Below are 23,485 nucleotides of genomic sequence, written 5' to 3'. Positions count from 1 at the left end.
GATTAGGATTTATTGGAAATGGTTGTGTACTTTTATATTAATAGGATGAAATACACGCGGAGACATCAAAACAGATCAAGATGTACTCATTAAATGAGAGCTGCAGTAAGTACTAATTTCTAGTTTTCATGTTCAAGAGAGAGAAATTTATCTCTACTGATAGTGCCTGGTATTTGGAACTGTTCTGAACACCATGAACATCAAAAAAAGCTTAATTAAAAGGCTTTCTTTTAGTTTAACTTTCCTCCCAAAGGACCTAGGCCTATATTGTTCTGTCAAGGAAAAAAATCCCAAAACACTTTAAATTAATCCATGATTGCTTTATGCTGCTCTGCAAATGAGATGGCAGTGACCAGTGGGGTGCATCCCAGGGGCACAGCAGCATCTCCACTGAACAGCCACAGAGCTTCAGGAGGTTAGGATGCAGCAGGGACCCCCACAGCTCTCAGCATCTCTCCAAGCACTGCAGCAATATACCCAATTAAAAATCTTCTATGTTCTCATTTTGTCCTGAACAGTCACAGAAAGCAGACACAGACACATCCCAGTGTTTTGCTGTTGAGGTAACTGGATGTTGATTATAGGACAACACTTCCTATTATTATTTTCACTATTTGAGAGTAATAATTCTTGCTAAGGAGCTCTGGCCAGTGGAAGACTGTGGCTTCACGTTATTCATGTGGCATATGTGTGCTCCCAGCAGAGGAGTGAAAGGCAGATAAATGTCTCACCTGAAGCTCTTGTCCTCTGCTGTTACAGGTGAGCAGCATGGCACTTCCCCAGGAGCTCCAGCATGGCAGGTCTGGGAGCAGCTCCTTGGCAGAGCACAGGCACAGGTTTGTCAGCTGCCAGGTGTGTGTGCTATCTCCCCTGGTAAGGACCTCTTCAAAAAGCTTACCCAAAGCACGCTTCAGAATTTCCAAAATTAATGTCCAAGGAGCAAGCCTTTCCTGCTTTTGGATGAGACAAAATGAGGTGGAAATATCATTGAGGTTCACACGGGTTTATCTTTCTAAATTTATCAGTGCTGGTAGGTTTGCCAGAAGGAAGACAGCTCTCATTACTTAGTATGGATTGAGGTTTGTTAATCTTAAAAATGCCTCAGCAAAAGACAATGCAGTAAAGAAACATTTTGTGTTTAAAAATAGTCTCAATAGTTGTTAAAAGGGATTAAGCAATGTTTTTTTCCTGTACCAGCAAACGGAGCAGTGCAGACAGAGTAAAAGGGTAACTCTGGGAATGAGGAAATACTGTTTTATCTAATTTACTGCAGCCTGAGGTGAAACATTAACTGAGCTCTGAGCTCTTATGGGGTGTAAACAGCCTAAACAAAAACACTGCTGCACTTAGATGTCTTCAAAGCTGTGAATGGTATCACAGAACACACCTTTCATTTTCCTGAAGCATTCACTGAAACGTTTACCTTTGGAGTAGATTGTTTTGAACACTGTGGAAATAAGGAAAAGGGGAGATTTTTATGATGGAAGTTTCCCAAAAAAATGTGAAAATATTTTAAAGGGATAAAACCAAATCACTGCAGACTTACGTTCAGGTTTGCATCTCAAAGGACAGAAAATGTGTACGTTGTTTCCCCGGAGTTCAGCAGGTGCTACCTGCAGGGATCCCTGCCCCTGTGTGAGGAGCTGGAGTCAGCCCCCAGAGGCTCTGGGCTGGAGCCAGACTGATGCTCCTTGGGCATCTGGGAAAGAGCAGGTTTCAGTTCTCTCCTTCTCAGGGTAATCCTTGATCTTGATCTTGACCTGTCTGCCTGGGAATGCACACACCAAACCAAAAAGGAATCCATAAAAATGGAGGAAAAGATCTGACATTTTCCCTCCTGATTATTTAGTTTAAGTTTGTTACAGTATAAAGCACCACCAGACCACCAGACTGGCACAAATAAAATAACCAAAAATCACTGAAACACTTGTGAGTTGATGGAGAACGTGCCCTTGGGTATGAGACTGATAATTATCTGACAGGGAGAAAATGTCTGGAGTCCTTAAAGGCCCTGTAGCCTATTTATTGCTACATCTGTGGTTAAGCCACATCATCACACACCCCTGAAGAAGCTTTGTGGCATCTGGAAAAGTACTGACCAGTTTGTCCCCGCTGTGGGTACCAGCAGTGCCCTGGCAGAACTTGGTGCGATAATCACAGGGAATTTTTGTATGCCAGGGCCATATCTCTGCCAGTGAACTGGGAGATTGGTACGAGGAGCAATAAAGCTGATGTGCAGTTCTGGCCTTGTTATCAGAGGGAAGGAATAGCTCATGCAGTTATTTACAGTTTGTCTCTGTGCCACATGCAGGCAGTCAGCACTCAAATAACAATGGCTGAGGGAGAAGCTGCAGCCCTCCAAAACCACCCTGCAGGCTTGGTTCCAGCTGGCAACCTTGGTGATCTGCGCTCCAGAGCTTCTGGGCTGTGTCACATGGTGGAATGACAAGTGACAGCAGTATCCTCAGCTGTCCTCCCATGGCTCAGATTCCACCCTGGCTTGGGACAACAGGGTCTCTGCAAGGTTCATCCACTGAACATGCTTTGGGAAAACTGAGGGCCACTTTGGGAACACTGCACTCCTCTCTGTAATGTCCTGAAAAGCACAATCTTGAGACACACACCTGACACCATGTCACATTTACAAGGGAAAATTTAAGTCTAATAAATATTAATTCAATGGGACTTACCACCACATTTTTTTCTAGTTGCATTTGTTAAAATTTTGAGGAGTTATGAACAAATCCACAGCCTTTTATTTTCCATTTGCCAGGCAGAGACTGTCCAGAGCATGACATGCATCTGCTCTACATCAACAAACTACTTTCACTGGAGACTCCTGTCCTAATACTCCAAACCCTTTGATCCCCAAATGTCCTGTTAAAGCCTGTATAGCCTGTGACAACAGAACCTGCAGAATGTGTGACATTATCCTTATGCTACAAACATCCATACACCCATAGACATCTGTACACATCCACACACATCTCTACACACACACACACACACACACACACACACACATCCATAGGTTCTACACATGCTGACAACACTGGCTGTTTTGCGCAGCTCCATGCAGGGAGTAGAGAGCACTGGGAGGTGTCTCAAGCCATGGGAGGGGTACAGCCTATTCCCCATGGAAGCCTCAGACCATTTGCTTTTTCCCATGTCAGTACCCCAATACCTGGGTGCCAGCTATCCCCTGGGTTAATTCCCAGCTCAGCCTGTGTAGTGAGTGGAAGCTGAGGGCTTGAGAGCTGCAGTGCTGCCCCTCATTGGGAACATGGAAGAAACTTGCAGAGTCAGGGACTAGGTGCAGAGACACAGAGCAGAACACAATACCTGGAAAGCACAACCACAGAAGACCAGCCAAACACTACTATTGCCCCTTTTTTGCCAAGTGAAAAAAAAAATCTCCGAAAGTCCCAGCTCAGGGAGCAGGTTTGACCAGCTTTGTCACATTTTTGTGTTCTCTCAACTAACACAGACCGAGGCAGGGTTTTGTCCATCCCTTCCAGACTGTGTCAGTGCCATGAGACACCTCTGGCTCTTCCCCCAGGGCAGCTCCAGCCCACGGCTATTGACTTTCTCCAAACAAGGAGATGCCTATAACAAGGCATCTCCTCACTCCATGGACTTGTCCTTGGAGGAAAGGCATAGCTAATGCACAGGGACTCATCTGGTCTGTGAAACACTACCTTAGTTCCCAGCTGTCAAAATTTCCTCCCCAGTTCTCTGGCTCCATTCAGCTCCAACAAGAACAGGCAGCTCCTCCAGGCCTTGCTGGGGCTCCAGGGACACAGGAGCTGGCCAGGTGCTCCCACAGTGTCAGCACGGAGCTTGCCCATGTACTGCAAATTCATACCAAACCCAGAGTAAAGCTGCAATAAAGGAACAGGCTGCATTCGAGCATGACTTTAATTGTATCTAAAACTACCCGCAGGTCTCTACAATGTCACATCCATTTCTGCACTGATGTCTCTGGGCCTTGCTGAACAGGGCTGCCCAAGGCCTCAAATATCCTCTTCACAGGCTGGAACGTGATTACTGGTCCAAATGGGGATTAAATGTGCCCCCAGAAAAGGGAATTTTTAGGTTTTGAAATTCTTCTTTTGGACACTTTGAAGCTGCTGAAATCTACAACATATATTCCCATTTTTTATTTATGACATGTACTGAATACTCACTGCTATAATAGGACAGAAACTAAAACCTTTAATATTCTGTTAATTTTATATCATGGGTTAAATCACTACAAAGTATTGCTTATAGAAATCTCTTACCTTCCTTGCCTTTCAAAGCATCTCATTTGTTTGTACAGCTCTATCATTTGAATACCAAAGGAACCAAATGCAATTCAGTAACTTGTTTGTAGCAGATGTTCCTCGAGATCTAAGCATTATATCACAGCTTAGTGCAAAATAAAAAAAGGCAAATAAAGTGAGGTAAATTTTAAAAAGTCTGAAACAAAAATTGAGAAAAATTTAGAAGCATTTTTGCAACTCAGTTTGTCATACACATAGATGGGTTTTTCTAAAATTTTCCTCATTATCAGTTACAGAACAGACAGTGTGCCTCCCTCCTGTCAATGCTCATCCACCACAATGGGTATTATTCTTCTTACTTACAACTGGTTGGTGACAAATGCTCTTCTGTAAAAGCTTAAGCTGTGTGAAGAAAACAAGGCTTTGGTAATTCTTTGTATTCTGAGTTCTCTAAAATTTAGAAGGTTTGTTCAGACAGAAAACATTGTGCTGACATTTATCTTCATGTATATTTACACTGTTATATATTTTCAATTTATATTGATTTATAAGTAAATCAATAAGATAATTAGAACACAAAGGTTGAATCAGTTTCTGTGAAAATGTCAACAAATTCAATTTAACCCTGGGATTGTAAAATCAATCTTGGATTTTTTTTTAAAATCAACACTTTTCAATAACTTATTTTTCTTCTGGAAAATCCTGGATTAGCACTAACATTTCACAGACATTTTAACAACAAGATGACTGGACATTACTAGCAATGGGCCCTTCCCTGCATCCCTCGCAACATCAATGTATTCACTCCTTGGCTCTCTGCAACGGAAAGAGCAAACACAGACGCTAAAATGCTTGGGCAGTGTGTCCCTGGTGGGCTCCATCGGTCGAGGCAGAGGGAACTGGGGCTGGGTTTGGGGATGTCCCCATGTGCTGCGGGGAAGGGAACTCACAGCTGCCAGGAGTGTTCAGGCTCATTCTCATGCTTTGTTATCTTGGTGAGGGCAGTGACTGTCCAGGCCCATCTCCTGCAGCCAGATTTCAGAGCAGAGCAGATTCCTGCCAGGGGAACTCTGCACTGGTGCTGTTCCCCTTCTCCATTTCATGGCTGCTTGCTGTGGGTGCAAATCCCGACAAGAAACTTTGGAAGTGTCCCAGGTTCTAAAGGAAACATCCCCCTCTACCCACCACCAGGAGCCGTGTCCACCCCTTGCAGAAGCCCTTGTCCTGAACAAGAAGTGTGGATCACCCCATATCCCCCCAGGCTCCTCACAGGCTGCTGTGCACCTGGCCAGGACAGCAGGTGAGTCCCCAGGAGAATGTCCCAGGCAATGTGACAACTCACCCTGTGCTCAGGAGGCACCTTCCTGCCATGGGGGCTTCCAGCCAGAGCCCTACAGCAATTCCCAGTCTCTACAAGAACAGATGGAGAAAGAGAGACTTTTCTTCTGCAAGACAACAAGGGAAATTTTAACAGAACAGTCTGGAAATAACCACATCCACTGAAGCTCTGGAGTTCATTATTTCCCACCTCCTGGAGGGTGATGGGGACAGGGGTCCTGTTTATAGAGATCCAGTCTCTCCTGGCCAAGCAGCAGAAGCGGGTCCATCACCAGCTCTTTATCACACAGAATTTCCGCTCCTGCAGCTCCCATGCCTGATCCCACACAGTGCAGACCTGATGTGATGAAATGACTTCATGTTCCAATGTGTTCCCAGAAAACTCCTCCCTTTCCAGTTTGCTGGACCTGCATGGTTAAGCAAAGGTTATGGAATTAATGTTTCAGTAAAAAAAAAAGGCTATTATTGGATTCAAAAGTAACCTTGCATATGCTGAGTTGTGGCACACACTTGAGGCTCCCCCACTGTGCTCCAGAGTGAGAGACAGCCCCTGGGCCAGTTCAGAGCTGCTCCCTCCCCACCACCCCTCCATCCATCAGATGCAATGCCCTGGACCTCTGAAGCAGCAGGACGAGGTGCTCAGACTGCAATAGTAACGGGCTCAGAATAAAACCAGAGCTGTCCAGTATCTCACAGCAGTAAGTCAGACTTCACCAGCCACTGGAACAAACCTCAGCCAAAAAGGAAACAAAAAGCCTACGCACGTGCTTGGAGTCCGAGCCTGCTTTGCCTGGCAGCAGCTGGGACACATCCCAGGGAGCGAGAGGTGTTGAGCAGGCAGTTAGCACACCTTCTTCTGGCAGAGGGAGCAAGAATTCCAGTCTGGCATTGTCCAGAGGGCCCTGCTGTCTCTGGGTGCAGGAGGTGCCTGTGGAAGCGAGTGCTGGGCAGGCACTGCAGTGACACCAAGACCACGTTTCACACAGACACCTTTATTTCCATATTTCCGCATAGATGAATGTTCTATTTCCTGGGATGTACCGGTAGACAGATAAAACCCTACAAAATGGAGTTTCGCAAACACATATATATGTGTATGTATATATATATATATGTGTGTGTGTGTGAGTGTGTGTATATGTGTGTATATATATGTATATGTACACACATATATATAGTCTGGCAAAATCACTTCTGCATCTCCTAATGTGTCAAAATGGATGCTTACAATGCTTACAATAAGCTAAAGCTGAAGGGACACTGGAGTTTTGGGTTGTTTTCCTTATCTATAAAACAGTGTTTGCATTTTTTTTCCTCCTTATACTTAAGCAGAACTGCAGAAGAGAAAAGCCATGCCTATAAGCTTGCAGTTTTCACTACCCTAAGTTACTATCAGCAGTGCAGGTAGAAGAACATTACTGAACTTTACACAAGGGCCAAACTATCAGTTCAGCATATGCCACCACATCAAATGTAAGAGCACTCCTGTATCAGTGATGCAAATAAATCATTGGCATGTAAGGGATAACTCACGGCACAGTTCAGTTTCACAGCCCCCACCCACACAGATACATGTTTGAGTCCCACTTTTAAAAGTTTCCTTGCAAATTTTTAACTGAACAGTGTCTCTTGAGAAAAAATACATACTGGGTTGAGGAAAGAACACCCTCCTACAGGTATTTCTTTTTATTATTAAAACCAATATTTTTAAAACCATTCATCAAAATTGAATACAAACTGCCATTGGAGAATAGCATTTGTAACAGTGAAGCTATACATGGCTGATCCATTAACATGGCTTTAGATATCACAATTTACATTATTTGCACATTTCCTTAGGTGTTTCATGGCACTTCCATAAAGAAGAAGAAAAGTTTGATACATTGCTGCTACTATCTCATCAGAGGCAACCCACAGACACAAGGGTGTTCGTTCTCAACAGATACTGCAGTCAGGAAATGCCAAAATGCCACTGCCCATGATGCCTGAACCTCAGGGTATTTGTGTCTCAAGCTTTTAGCTTGGCTCATGGTTACTCACAATATTGCATTGCATTAGAGGAACAGGAAAACAAACAGCCACAGTACAAGCATGGTACTTTTTTTTTTTTCTCTTTTTTTGCATTATCATTTATCACATTCCTATTTGTCAACAGATCGTTACCTAAAATGCATGATAGAAAGGCTTTCTTTATAAAATGCTGGCATGAAGATGCAGACTAATGTTTGTAACTAGTGAAACAGTCAGAGTCCTGATTCAGACATTATTTAAACATTCATAACCTGCAGGAAATGTGCACTGTCAGAGAATCTGACCGCCTTCTGTCTACTGGCAGGAGGATTGATGAGTGGGAGACTGGAGCAGCATAGTGTGTTTTATTTAGAAATCTGTAGTAGTGTTTGTCATAAATATTGCAAGCCCCATTTATGAGTGAGCAGAGACTTGGCAAGTTTACAGTAGAGTAACATTCACAGAAAACATGAAAACAAACCCAAAGCCATTTCCATGCAGAAAGCAGCTCTCTCACAGTCACTGATGTCTCACCTGCCAACTGGAGCACACCTGCCATGGACAGATGCTGCTGATGGAAAGCCCAGAGGCTTTCTATGGACTGCTGCATCCCAGCCTCTGGCTGTAACAGTGGGATCAGGGACAAACACAGGGAAATAATTAGGTTTGCAATGGCAAGGACTCTGCCACAGATAGATTCTGTAATCTGAGCTATGGTAAAATGCAGCTGTGGGGGACACTTTGCAAGTCCTCCTGTCTCAGCTACTGCGGGCTTCAGGTGAAGCACAGAGCTCAACCCAGGGCAGAACATCAGGGGTGTGTGGGAGGGGACTGACTCCAGTGGGATCAAAATCAAAGCTCGTTATCCTCTAAGGGCAGACTTGGTGTGGCTATCAGCATGTTCCTCTCCACCTGATGCACCCTCATTGTTCCTGGCAGTGAAAAGCAGGCACAGTGAAGCAGCACAGGAGATGGCAGAAGTGCAGGGTCAGTACTGGCACTCTGATCAGCAGTGCATGTCAGCACACACTGACAGTGACAGCAGCTGTTTGCTGCTGAGCTGGAGCCACACTCCAGAGAAAACAGTGACAGCCCTGGTGACAAAGGCAGCCCCCAAAGAACTGCTGCCAACAGGCCAGGAAACACAGATGAGGCCAAATTCATCACACTAACTCCAGAAATTAATTTAGCTTCAGGGACTACGGCATCATGCAACTAACAACATTTTCTTTTGAAAACGGCACATTCCAAACACTTCTGTCTGTATGCGCCATCTCATAAGCACCCGTGAAGCAAGACTATTAGAGGAAAAAGGCACTGTGCTAGCCTGATTAAAATCCTTAATTTCCACTGTCCTTGCACTTCTCCCTCTGCTGAAGTGAACTGCTTAGAATAATAGATTAAGCAGTTTTGGTGGAAGGGAAAACCTGGTAATTATATTAAATTCTGTCATTTGCAAAAGTGATTGCAAGAAGAATAAAGAAGGAAAGGTGTAAACTGTTATTATTTCAGCTACAACTGATGTCTATACAAAGTGCCTGTTAAATAAAGCCCAAATGACCCAACAACTGGAGGAAAGGTACTCCCACAGCAGGGCATCACTCCTGCAAATCCCAGCCCCTCACAAGAGCTGCTGGATCACTGCTGGGAGGAATTCATTTGTATGTAGGTATTTGTACGAAAGGCAATAAATAAGATGGACTAAGGTGTCATTCCTGCAGACATGTAACTTCACTTGAACATCACTTTTGATGGCAAGAGAACAACTTAGAGAAATAAAGTTAAGACTACACAGAAGTGTACAGGGGGGCGCAGTAAAAGGGGAAAACACTCCATCTTGGGGAATTGGCATTATCATTATACTAGGACTGATCAGACCTACTTCTGTAATTAGGAATGATTCAATAGATGAATTTTTTATAAAATTAGGGCTACAGAACTGAGGCATTCTGTATATTCTGTATTATAAAAAACTTCCACTTACATAATTTTTAAAATATATCTTCAGTGCTAACACTTTGTCTGTAATTAGTATGTGATACAATAAAAACAGGATGGGAATTATGCAGCACTACTGCAAGGACTTGCTCAAACTGTGGTTTGAGCAGCTGGAAGAGCTGGCTTCTTCCCTTCTTCCCTTTGCTTCTCAGCCATTGTCTGCCTGGAGATGGCAGTGGCACTCTGGTGGTTTAGCTTTCCTAAAAGGCTTCTTCACAGAAGGCTCTGATGTTCCCCAGCTGACAAATCATCCAACCTTGGTGTAAATTCACTACATGAACTTTTCTGTTTTATTAAGTAAAAACCCAAACCCTTAAACCAATACTCTACTTGGCATTAGCAAAGAAATGGGGCCTTATACAAGGCATGCTAGTGCCTTGTAGGAAAAAAATATGGAGCCTGGGAGCTGGTTCTGAGGCTAATAACAATTAAGGAACTCCCAATCAAATGTGCTGGGCACTTTGTGGGTACCAAGGTCTGTATGTTGAAACACAGCTGCATCCTTGTTCTTTGCTAAGTCAAACAAGAAAATTTAAATAAATCCATAAGGGGCGTAAGACCTGACTGTAATGTCCAGTGATGAACCTGGGAAGTGTGTACCAAACTACAGTAAAAGGACCAGAGCACAAGGCCGTGGTGCTGCTGAGATGCACTGTGGAGCATCACCTGGTGTCCCTGGGACTCAGCAGGCAGCTGGGACCAGAGCAGGTGTTCATCTTTCTGTACCAGCCCTTACACACCTGCCTCATCTCCTGAAAACTTACCATTTCTGAACAGGATTTGTTCTGTACTTTTATATTAATATGTGCAACACGTTCTGCTCCTTTCTGACTCACGCTGGCATGAAGATCACCTGATTAATGTGTTCAGGAAGATCTCCACTAAACCCAGCGTAGTGGCACCAGTGCATGTGAGAGGATAAGCAGGATCTCTGCAGAAATGGGGATACTGGCTACATGGGCTGTCTGTTTAATGTCCCAGGTACATTGACTGTTCATTTTTTCACAGACTGCCCTGGCAGATTGGGGTTTTGTCAAAGCAGATTAACAGCAAAGGCATCCACAGAACATTGTGCCAAACAGAGGTATGGACTGAGCAGTCACTTGCAATCGATGGCTGAATAGCTATCAACATGTGCTATTATAGGGAATTAAGCTTGCTAGATTAAAAGCAGGACTTGTGCCTAGCAAACAGTGCTCTGTATTGCTCATTGAACTTCGAGCAGCAGTTCTCTCTTGTCGGGATTTATTAAAATATTCACATGCTTCCAAAGTGAAACAAAAGTCCAGCAGCATCTTCCGGGGAGAAGTGGTGGGATCGGCTGCATTCAGTTGCCATTTGGTTGGACATATCATACAAAATCCTCACACACTGGACATGGCTCAATTGTAAAATCTTTCACCCAGAAAGAAGATCTTTGTTACACAGAAGTCTCAGACTCCTCCAGTGCTTGTCTGGTTACATGACATTCTCAAAGAGCTGTAAGGATCGCATGATATTGTCGTCCTGAAAGCAAGGAGAAGATACTCCCATGAAACCAGCATGGACAAGCACAATTCATAATCCTGCCTCTGCACCAGGGAGCTCTGCAGCTGCTCCAGCAGGCAGCGGCCTTGCTCTGAGAATGCTTTCCCCTTCTGTGAACTGGGGCTCAGTGTCCAGGCCATTCAGCACAGCAGCTGGGTTGTGCTTTGGCCCGGGGATGGTTTGAGGCACACCAAGCACAGGGTCTTCTCCTGGGCCTGATATCCAGCATGGCTGTGCTGGGCAGGGCACTGGGTTGGTGGCTGTGCTCAACTCTCAGAACCCCTCCCTGACCTTCGGTGTGCAAATATGCTCTTGGCTAATGTGCTCCACAAGTCAAAATGGAATGGCAGGTTTTGAACCAACAAGCAAACTGCCTTGAGGGAGCACTTCCTGCCAGAAATTCCAGTGCAAGCCCCAAACACATGCAATCTGTGCAATTTCAGCCTGTCCGAGGTTCCTAGAGCCAAATGAGAAAGTTACAGACAGACACAAGGAAAATCCTGGATTATTTCTCCTGAAGTATTGGAATTTTACTTCAAGATAAGAACCAGATTAGTATTCAAAAACATAATGATGGTTTTTATCCTGCAGGAATTCAGTTCAGAACAGCTGTTTGCCTGTAACATGAAAACAATTTTCCACATTGAGCAGCTTAAGAGATCTATTGCACTGCATTCCTCAGTATTTTGTGAGGCTGCATTATTCCTGTCACTGCTGACTCAGTAGCAGTTGGAAGCCAATCATCCTCTCCAGGGTCATGCCAGAGCTTCACTGCCCTCAAACCAGAGCCACTGCAATGGTACAGGTGAGCACTGCTGTGCACTTTGTTTTTCAAAAAGATAAAAAGAATAAATCTTGGTGTGGCAGGGCTTGCTCCTGCCTGCCAGGAAACAGCAGCTGACAGTGCGTCAGCATGCCCCAGCTCCCAGTGCCAGGATGGCAGCAGAAGGAACCAAACCCAAACAGGGACAGAGAATTAAAACTCCAGCAGTTATAGGTAAAGTAAAGCTGCTTTCAGTACTGAGACCACCTGATAATACACACACCTACAGACAAGTTACAAATGTGCAGAATAAGACACAACACAAATGATTAAATAAAGATGGTGCCAAAAATAAGCCAAACAATCAGGATGGACCAAGAATGAAGTAACTGAAAAACATTAGCTTTCTATTATGCATTGCTAAACAAGGATTTGGTTGCCTGAAGCCCGTGACTAAGACCTGGATGTGGCCAGAGCCAGATTTGACACCAAAGCAGCAGAAGTCAGCCCAGCCCTCCACAGTGAGCACCTTCCCCTTGCTCAGGGACAGAAGAGCTGTCCGGCTGCAGAACTTGAAAGAATTTTCCAGGCAACATAAAATGCACAGAAGGGCCAATATGCAATTTGGTGCACCAATATAGACATTCCAAAAGGCAGAGGTTACCTTTTACACTATTATTGTAGTGGTCAAATATTAGACATATTTCAGAGTGCATATTCACAGAGTCCAGGCCTAAGACAACAGACATTAAGCCAATTGCATGTTAATGCAGATGCTTCTTTGTGCCAGTGCTAGAAGTACCAACAAATCTTAACACAGCCGACCTCATATATGGAATTTGAAAGAGGGGGCTTACTTCCAAAACAGAGAAAAAATTAAAATCATTGCTACGATGACAGCATTTGCTTTTGATGTTTGACCATGAAAACATCAACTGGTTTTATAACTCAATGCTGTAATTGCAAGAATTTGAGACACCTTTGACTCTGGGCAGTTCCAGCAATGTGATACCTGATAATGACGTCTGGGGCAGTACACAGAGACAGCAACAGACTCTCAAAATGAAGAAAAAAACCCCAAAACCAAAGCAACAAAACTCCAAAACAACCTAAGACAGTTAAGAGTTTTCTCTACAGTTGTCTGCTTGTCTGCAGAATCAGGGACTGCAGTCCACTCAGGAAAATAAAAGCACTGCACATGAAGACATCATCTCCCGTATTCTGCCTCACCCTACCTCGCTATTGAGTCACAGGCTTCACAGGGCATCACAAACTCAGTCTTGAAGCTGTTTTGGTTTGGGTTTTTTTCCGACAGAGCAAAGAAAACCCAGGATCCTGAGCAGCATCTTGTTTCAAATAGAGTCTATCCAAAGGGAAGCAAATGATGTGACATGAGATAGAGCTTTTTTTGCAGTTATAGCTTAGTCCTTACCTCCTGACACGATTCAATAAACTCATCTAGAGTTACAACTCCATCTTTGTTTTTATCCATTTTCTGCAAAATAAAATAATGTAAAAATTAGCTTACACTGGTAACACTATTGTCACAGTACAGTATCTTAGTTGATGCAACCTGAATAAAGCTGGGCACTTAAGCTTAGCCCACAGACTAAGTGGCCAGTGGCCAGTGCTGAATTGGCCAACTGCTAAGGACTTGTTTACTCTAGGATCTGGAGCACTTTTGAGGTCATCTCTAACTGCTTTCTTGACACACACCAGAACCTCTGTCCTTATTCCATTGTTTACTTATTCACTGCCTGACCGACCCACACCCACATTCCTGTCAGTCCTAAGGGCAACTGAGAGAAGCAGCACAGAGGGCCTGCAACACATGCAGAGGCTTCAGACCTACTGGACGTGGCGCATCCCAAGGCAAAGGGTCAGGCTAAGAGACATGGGAGATACCTTTGGAGCCAGGAAATCAGCAGACATTGCAGTGCCAGGCTGAGTGGCTGCCAGGGTTTATTTTGACATATATAACGAAGTATAGACTCAACTTTACAGGAAAGTCTATCAGTGCCTAGTTCAAGTGTTAAGAAAAACCAACAAAAACCCAGGTACCTGGAAAAACACTTCTACATGCTGCCTTGGTGCATCTTCCTTGAGCACTGGATATGTGTATTTTCCCATCATATCATAAATCGCCTTTACGATATCCATCATTTCCTGCCATGGCAGCATGCCAGCAGAAACACAAAAAGGAAATTAAGAGAAATAAGGGCCCATTTCTGTCTTGCACTGCCCTATTCTTCACCCTCCTTCTCCTATGACAAACCAGCACCTGGAATGCCTGTGCATGTGCATGGAGACAGATGTACCTGACACACAAACACCCTATAGAAAGAACTGCTTCCCTCTGTCCCCACAGTGCCACATGCTCCCAGTGCGCCCTCCCCTCCCCTGGCCTGGCTCTGACACAGCAGGTGCTGGCAGCAAGGGCTGTGATCAGCCCTCTACTGTGGCACCAACACTGTCCCAAGGGCATCCTCCATTGCCAAGGACCCTCAGAGTTGGAACTGGGAATCTGGTCCCTACCCATACCTTGCACAAATTGCCCCTCAGCTCCAAGACTGGTGGCAGTAACTGCAAACCCTCCAGAGATGCACAATGGGTTTGAGTGGACCAATTTGTATTTGACACAAATTCAAGGTCACCATGCTAAGTCAAAACTAAGGCTTCCCATAACGGGAACAAGCAATACCAGATAAGAAGATAAAGCCAGATGACAATGCAGGATTTGGTAGTGGTGCTGCTTCAGATGACCCCCAGAGTATCTTCCCATGCAGAAAGCAAGTCCTTGAGCCTCAGTCACAAAGTTCTGCCACCATCACCCTCCCCTTTACAAAGCTTATGTGGCTCAGAGGAGTAACCAGCGTTTTGCTCCTGGACAACACAATTCATTAAAGGGACCATAAGATAGGAAAAATATGTCTAGGAAATAATGCAATAAGACCACTATGCATTTTGCTTCCACACAGACAAATGCATGAGTCCACTCTGATTTGAGTTTAATTAGCTGCATGTATGATTAATTGTGTTCTGCAACAAAACCCAATCAACTCTCCCTTCCAAAATCAGTCATATTTGTCAGGAACAGCCTTACCTCCTTGTTTATATAGCCATCCTTATTTATGTCATACAGATTAAATGTCCATCTCAGCTTTTCATGAACAGTTCCCCGTAGCAGAATGGACAGTGCCATGACAAAATCCTGGTTTGGGGCAGTGAGAGAAATGAGATTTCTCATAACATCCTTTTCTAAGTCACCCTCTTTATACAATGCCAGTCAAAAGATTCATCTTTTTAGGATGGAGCATATGCTTATCAACCTCTTTTGGCTCCCTTTTCCAAAAATGCGTCCTCTCTGACTGAACTCAATGGTTGAAGCATTCACTGAGATGTCTGGTCTTTAAGAGCACTTCCAGATGCTCCAGTAGCCTTTCTCCTCCCTGCTGCAAGGACCTGTCACTCAGATTGCCACCACCTGATTAAACACAGCTGGACTGTGCCTGTGGAAGTAGAAGCTGATGCTTTCTTACCTCCTGACTGAGGTGCTGGCAAAGAAGGGAGAAAATCTTATCTGAGAGATAAAATCCTCTAACACAAGGAGGCCTAGATTTTGCTCTTTGGCAAAATCTGCCAGATTTGACCAGATGTGATTCCCACCACTAATTACTCAGTGTGGGACACATTATTTTAATTGGTTTTCTTTGCTTACAGCAAAGATACTGCTTCTGATAACTGTGATTTACTAATTATACTGCACTGGTGGCTCAGGCACTGAGACTAGCATAGCCACCGGGCATTTTTAGCACAGGCAGAGCTTCAGGCTAACAGAGCTATACAGCTCCTGATAACTCATTTAATAGCTTTAGTCACCTCCATGAGCTCTGCATGGGGCAGAGCAGCACTGCTTAGAAACCTCTGCTCCTTTTTGCCAAGCCTCTGAGGAATTTGAATTTGTTGATAAAAAAGGGGACAAAATTCTCATGTTTGACAACCAGTTAAAAGACTGATCTGCCAGAAATGAAAGTTCAGCACTTTCTAGGTTTGGGGTTTTTTGTTTGTTTGTTATTTTTACAACATTTTCCCGTTCTCAGACTGTTTAGGTTTCTGAACACCTTCAACTACAGAGGAGCTGCCCCATGCAAACCTCCCACTGCAGCTCTTGCCACAGAGACACACAGATACATATGGAAACACCCCCATTTTGCATTTAATGAACAGATACATTTCCCATGGAAATTAACAGAGGCTTTGGACATTTGACAGCAAAAGCAAGACTGACTATGATTTGTTGTTTTATAGGAGTTTTATAGTCTTCAAAACTAAGAAGTTCATCCTCCTGAAGTCTATGACTCAATACAACCCTTTGCTGCACTCCTACAGCTATGGGCTGAGCATGAAGAGAGGTTGTTTCTAGCCACTGCAACAGGCCCTTTGGTTAAAGTGAGCACTTAGCAGGTTTCCAAGTACCTGAGATGCTTGTTCAACGCATGATGCAATGCATGATGACTGCAGAAGGTATGAGATGCAAGTTCTCTGCGTCCCTCATCTCATTTCACGTGGGACTCTCAGCCACTCCTCTCTGCTGCATAAACCTCTGCACTTTCTCCCTCTGATCCTGACTAGCACAATCTAGATATTTCTTTACTGAAATAGAACTGCATCTGCATAAACTTAAGTGAACCAGATTTGAAAACATTGACTGGCTTTAGACTGAAACTTCTAATCTTTAATCCAACATGTCCTACTACTTTGCAATGAAGACTGGACAGAAAAGGTTAAACCCACAAAATTTGCAAGATGCAAAACAATCACCTCAAACTTCACGGAGCCATTCTGTGCAGTGTCAAAGGCATTGAAGAGGTAATGTGCATACATGCTGGCATCTGAAAGGCACAAAGGACAGGGACTCATCATACAGGCTCTAAACAAGTCATGAATTTATCTTCCTTCTGTATACAATTCAACCCTGACACATTGCCAGGTATTCTATGAAGCAGTAAATGCTGTCATGTGTTGGGGAAGATGAAACGGGAAAGCCTTATAAATATGATTGTCTGGCAAAAGATTTTGAGAATATAGAAACTATAAGCGAGATTGAAATGAAAGCCAGCTTTGAGATATCTCAGTTACTGAACAACGGGAAAACAATGGTGTGGCTGGCTGAAGGTAATCCCCTTTTGATGGAACAAATACCCTCTGCTTGCAGACAGGTCCAAGGGTCAGAGCAGACCCTGCTAGCTTGGCAGAAGGGGCCCAAAGAGGAGTTTTTAGGGTTTAAAATGTAACACAGTGTGGTAATGTAATGATTCTCACAGGCTGTATGTAAATGCTATAGGATTTGTATCTTGCTCTAGATTGGTTAGTGAGAATTAGAAGATTCAGCATAGAAGAAGATTTGTTGTATTGTAACGGGAATTTTGCCCTCTTATCCTCTCTTTTACTCTCTCTCTTACCCTCTTTACTCTTCCTTGCTCTCTCATCCCCTTTACCACGCTCTTGCCTTCTCTCTCTTTCCCACTCTCTTTACTTCTCTCAGGCCTGCTCTGAGCTGTGGCTGGCAGCTCACAGCAGGGCCCTGCACCCAGACCCTTTGCAATAAACCCCAAGTTCCACAACCTGGCTTCAGAGATCTCTCGTCTCTGTCTGTCCTAACCCTGTTGTTCCTACAATCATGGACTTGCAAAATCCTGGCATCCTCACTTAAAACAGCCTTGAAATCCAAAAGCTTTTATTACAGTAGAAACTATTTGGATTTTGGAGCATTACCTGAAAGAACAAGCAGGAAATCCCCACCAACCATGAGTGTCTCTGGTTCAAATGGTGGGAAACAGCAAAAACATCAAAGAGTGACTGCAATCTGCAGCATTCTTTCTCTACCTTTTTGTTTTGTGGGAGACACAGCAGAGACCCCCCCAGGAAATGCCCAGCATTAGAAGGCTCTTGCTCCAGTTAGTTGAGTTTGACCCATGGCTGCTGGAGATCAATCTCACCCAGAGATATATTTTTGTCCTTTTGAATCTTAAACTACTGGGTTTAGAAAATCACAAGAGGAAATCATCAAGTTCATACTGAAATTTAACGCAAACCTTTTATAGGTGTATCTCTTTGAGGTCCAAGGGTTGTAAAACATAAGCATAATGTGTTTTATTTTGACATGGAGTTGAAAAAACACTTGTTAATGACCTTCTTTAAGTAAATGTATATGCACACATACACCCTTGCAGAAAGATCAGTCATTGTTCCCCAAAGACTGTGTTCTGCAGCTACTACGGAGTGGGATATTTTGGAAAGCCTCAAATACTTTATCTTTTGCTAAAAAGCTACTTAAATGACTAATTTCTTTCAATTTGAGAACAACATCCCCACAAAACCTATCCAATTACAACATATAGATTCTTGATGTTTTTAGAAGGAAAGAACACGCACTATTTGAGAGATTTAATACAATACCTTAATATGCCCATTCATGATCTGGCCCTGTCTTAATCCCATAAACACCAAAAATGATCATTTCAGGCATCCAGGAGTTTACTTATCAACTAAAAACTGCTTTAAGAATTCTAAGGAGGTTTTGAATAATTTTCTAGCCAAAAAGAAGTCTGAGACCCTCCTGTGCTAGACACTACATGCCCAGCAGTTCAACAGCAGGGAAGCACGAGCCACATGCTTCCCTGTGGAAGGTGAAGGAGGTGAAGCAATTCCACTTTCTGCCAACAGAAAGTCAGAACAGAACAAAGCATCAACCCACAGTTTCTATTTTGGACCTGGGGAATGAAGAGCTCACATTGAGGGGCAATCTTTATCGGGGTTTTTCTATGTGAAATAGCTGTTCAAAGGGCCTAAAATTTTATTACCTTGATGTTTATGTTTCTGTCTAAAACCCCTCAAAGCTTCAGCTTGACTCTCATTTCTCACACAGATGATCTTCAGCAGATTTGCAGCCAGCTGGCAGTAGGCAATGTTAGGGCTTCAAGAACCCTGAAAAAGCACTCCACTTACCTCCATGAGGAAAAAACTGTGCATAGATATGTTTAAATGTTTCTTCATTAACAACCCCACTAGGACATTCCTGTTGGAAAACAAAAGGAAAAGAACGAGAGAAAGAGAATCAAGAAAAACACAGGTTTGTAAAGGTTCATTTGCAAAACTCTATAAGCCCAAAGAGAGCAATGAAACAAATCACCTTCCTGTTCTCACAGCGCTCTGCATGCATAGGCTGTGCAGCTGGAGAAATTAAAGTAATTCAGACAGAAGTTTCATCCTAAGCATCTCACAAAGCTGGCTCACCATTATTAACATTTCTAACTGTGCTTTCAGCAGTTTAATTGCTGTTTTTAATCCTCAGCAGCAGACTGTAGCCAGGTGAACAATCCATACACACTAGTAAGTCCTTACAAACAAACCTCAATAATAGACACACCCCCACCAGCTCAGTGCTGCTATAACATACATTACAGAGCCTTGGGCATTGCTACCTAACCATGTGATGTTTTCAGTTAGAGAAAATACTTCACAGTTGATGGCACTATTCCTCAAATTTGCCTATCAACCAATTTTGAAAATTAAACCAGAGCAAACCAATAAAATAACCACATCACTCAGCCTTTTTCACAGAGCACAGAATTACATACACAGAAAAGTCAACTTCCTCCCATACTCTGAACCACTGATCAATAGAGACCCTAGGGTCTGTGTTGTGCTGCAGCACTGACCCCACTCAGCCATTTAATTCCCCAAGCTCCTATCAAGGAGGGAGGTGGGAGCAAGAGCACTGTCCCTGCTGGTAGGAGGTGCTGGAGGTGGATTCTCTGAGCAGGCTAACTCTCTCTCGCAAAACTCACAGAACTGGCATGTATGGTTGGGCTTGATGCTTATACTGAGCTGAAGGGCAGACTTGGGATCAAGAAAGTTCCTCTGTTCCTAGCACTATACTCACTCCCTCTCTGTGTCATGCTGTGATCCCTGCCTCACTTTAACACAGGTGCTTCAGCCAGGAACTTCACAAAATATCCTCTGCACAAGGAACCACCAGCTTTCCATTCTTGGAACCTGACTCCTACAACCTTGCCTGATGATAGTCCTGAACTACTGTTTAGACAGAGACAGCAAACAGTCAATCAGACAACTTTTCTATGAGCCACTTGTGATTTTGTAAGTTGCAAGATTTCTAGTTAGATGAGTATTCTCAAACTGTTCCAAAGCTTCTCATAAAACATCCATTGCCTGGTTTCCTTATCACAAGAAAAGTGGTTATTTTTTCATCTGTAAAGAAGAAATCATCAAAGGAAGATAATTAAATAGAAGCTAACAGCTACTGTAAGAGATTCTCCCAAATAGTTCCTAAACATTCATGTCTTCTGAAGCTTGTAAGCTAACATACATTAAATAAATCATCTGATATTTATTTATGATATCTTTTAATCATTGATCAGGCCCAGAACCATATCCACAGCCATTCTTGAATAGCAGTGTTCTCCTTGGTCACTGAAGTGCTGTTGCTACAAGATCACAGGGCCCTTGCAGAGTACTTCACCAAATTGTCATTCTTTTTAAAACCAAGCCTGGCACAATTGGCGCATCCTTTCCAGCACAGTGCTACACGGAGATTTATTTCCTTCTCTCCTCATGATAAGACAACTGTTGCATTCTCTAAGAAGCACAACTTCACCTGCGGAAAGATGGTTTGTAGTTGAGGGACTGATCATTCTTTTCTCTATGTTTCCCACAAGTGCAGAGTCCCTGAGGTCCCGTCCCTCTGTTTATTACCAGAGATGTGCATGTGGCTGCTGCTGCTGCCTGTGCTCTCTCACAGGGGCAAGGGCTACCCTGGCAGTTGGGCCATTGGGCCTGTTTAATTTTCTGAATTTCTACGTGGTCCTTATTGCTTCTGATGCTCCATCTGGAAGCCAAATGAAAGTTTGCATCACAGCTCTAGGAGTGGTGGGGAGAGGCAGTGCTGACATTGATCAGCCCATTTAGCTCTCTATAACTGGATTGCTTTCAGATACATATGCTACTACCAATTTATTTGCAGTTAATTGATCACAATTTTTGTTTTATAAGAGGCAAACAATGCTCCAGAGGCCTCATTAGTGCTATAGCACTACTTAATTCTGCTGACTCCATAGAAATCTTACTTGTGACACAGGTGAGCAGGTGAGCTTAGTGTCAATTAAAATTCCACTGAAGATAATAAAGATTCACTCATTCAAGAAAAAATCCTTGTCAGTAAGAAGAACACAGTCCTTCACCGTAGTATTCATAAGGCTTTCCTTTGATAGCAGGGCTTTAGGTTAATCCTTCTCATTTCCTTAAAGTAATAATTCTTTAAAAATGCCAAACAGTGACAAACATTTTTTTTTTTGTATTGTCATCAAGCACAGAACAAATCCCTCATTTTCCCAGGGTGACTATCAAGCTTTGGCAGCACAAGCTGTGCATCTGAACTTACCCTCCTCTTTTAAATCACTATACCACAAAGGAGCTGAATCCATGTAAAAACCAAACACACCAATCCACAAAACCAAAAGGAAAATAAAACATAAATAAAGCAGCTGCATTTTTTCTCTGCTGGAATCAGAAATAAACTTTACCGACTACTTTCAGAGATGTGCAAAACAGAGATGCGGGGACCAAAGGGGATCTAAGCCCTGCCTTTCAGACCCTCCTGAGTTCAGCTGGCCAGAACATGAGGATGAGTACCCAGAGCTACGTTTTGCTAAATTAGAGGTAGTATGTTAGCTGACCACGGACAAACACACAATCCAGATTTGCATCTCTAAGCATTCACACATTCCATGTAGTTTGTTGCTCTATGTTCTCCCACTTTGGAGATGTTTTGGGGATTATTAAAGAATGAGAACATTTCTCCCTTGCTTGTACTGCTCACTTTAACCTCCGTGATCCTCCTTTTTTTACAGTTATATTTCATACTACCCTTTGTTACAGATTTGCTAAAATGCTCATGCTAAAGCAAGGTAAGGATGTCTCCAGCAGCCTCTCAGTCATTTGGGTTGTCTGTTTCCTGATTCAGTATTAAGAAATTATCCCTTGCAGCTTACAAGCATTTCCCCTAATAGCACAAAGCCCCCCAGCAAAAAAACCCACAAAACCCCCAGTTCTTTTAAATCCTTGTACTCGATTCCAAAGAACGCAAACCATGCAACATGGCCTAAGTGGAAGATCCTGAATTACCAGGCTCAAATCTCTGTATAGCTGGTCCCTTCATTAGACATCAATTTATCAATTTTAATAATACTTCCTTGCTCTCTTCCCAGCAATTCCATAAATGGCCACCAAACTTTACTCCTCTGGGGGGCAGAAACTCTCTTCTAATTCCAGCCTATGCCTATTAATGGCCTTTCTGTTCCTGTGCCAATGTTGCTGTTTAGCTCAAACAATTCTGATGGTTTTGTAGACAGAAGGTATCACATTTTCTTTTGTTAAGTTGTACCGAGGCAAAACCCACCAAAGAGTCTGATGGGTTTGCCTGTAACTTTGCTTTTTTAGTCCTTTTTTTAGATGGGACCAAACACCTCATGTTAGTCTGGTTCCAGTCTTACCACAGCTAACAGAGAGGTGCAAAGGAGACCATTCACATAATGCAGAATCCTGCAGGCAGAGGCAACTGCTAGATAAATGTGAACTGTTGGTCCTGGAACCAAGAGAGGCTCGAGGGTGACACCCTCTCAAAACTGGAAAAGCAAGCTGAAGGCAAAGAGATGGAACATTTGGCCAGCCAGCAAAAATACAGGCCCGGTTAGCATGCTCAGCTTCTCTGGAGATGAATTTATCGGCATCCTCTATAACTGTGGGGCAAAACCACCAGACCAGACTAGTGACACCCTGGGTAAAGACAGAGACAATTTGGAGTTGGGGGGGAACAGAATTCAGAGACAAAGAAAGAACAGGTTTAAAGGTACTGAGAATTAGGACCCTGGTCAGACAAGCACTAGTCCAGAGGCCAGGCCAGCCTGTTCTGAGCTGCCTTTAGTGGAACACTATCCCTGCTCCTGCACACTAAATCCTCTGCAGCCAGGACCTCCATCCCTCTGTCCCCTACACAAGTTCCTGCAAATTGCTCTGTGAGTATCCAGGTGTTGCCTTGTGGTTAAACAGGACTTGTGCAGTAATCACTGAGAGCAAGCGGTGAGTACAAGCCAGGGAGGAAAATTACTGTATTCCCACAGGGATTTTGAATCTCCAGATGGCACTGTAACATCATCCCAAGGAACAGACTGTTTGGTACAATAGCAAATATGGTAACAGATGAGCCAGTTTGCCTCCTGTGCATAATTACCCATACCACTGAAACCAGGATTTGCAAGCTACCAGTGTTAAAGCTGCATTTTCATGTAAATTTTAACCTTACATATGAAATCTTTGTGTATACTGTATGCAGATCAGCTGGATAAAACCAGCCTGCTTTGTCATAATATCCAGATATAAACGAAGACCTTGCTGTCACTGCCAATTAATACCAAGACCTTCAGTGATGTCCTAGATTTAGGTCACAAGTTAAAAGCCCTTGTCTGCAACTATTGCCCGGGGAGGTAATGCCTCTGTAGTGCAAAGT

The 23,485-nt window shown here is 43.5% G+C and overlaps 1 protein-coding gene across 1 annotated transcript in view; it reads right to left on the bottom strand.

Moving 5' to 3' along the window:
* Window positions 1–7,254: 7,254 nt before the first annotated feature.
* Window positions 7,255–23,485, bottom strand: part of LOC103823772 (Kv channel-interacting protein 1) — a 174,090-nt gene continuing 157,859 nt past the window's right edge. The window contains exons 3-8 of the mRNA XM_009098917.4: window positions 18,910–18,979; window positions 16,723–16,793; window positions 15,005–15,112; window positions 13,963–14,067; window positions 13,334–13,396; window positions 7,255–11,117 (exon numbers count right to left, since the gene is read on the bottom strand). Of these exons, the coding sequence (XP_009097165.1) occupies window positions 11,070–11,117; window positions 13,334–13,396; window positions 13,963–14,067; window positions 15,005–15,112; window positions 16,723–16,793; window positions 18,910–18,979 (465 nt within the window). The 3' untranslated portion in view covers window positions 7,255–11,069. The remainder of the gene's footprint in view (window positions 11,118–13,333; window positions 13,397–13,962; window positions 14,068–15,004; window positions 15,113–16,722; window positions 16,794–18,909; window positions 18,980–23,485) is intronic.

This window comes from Serinus canaria, chromosome 13 (assembly GCF_022539315.1).
Source record: "Serinus canaria isolate serCan28SL12 chromosome 13, serCan2020, whole genome shotgun sequence".
Taxonomy (NCBI): domain Eukaryota; kingdom Metazoa; phylum Chordata; class Aves; order Passeriformes; family Fringillidae; genus Serinus; species Serinus canaria.
This window is presented reverse-complemented; position numbering and strand designations above follow the sequence as displayed.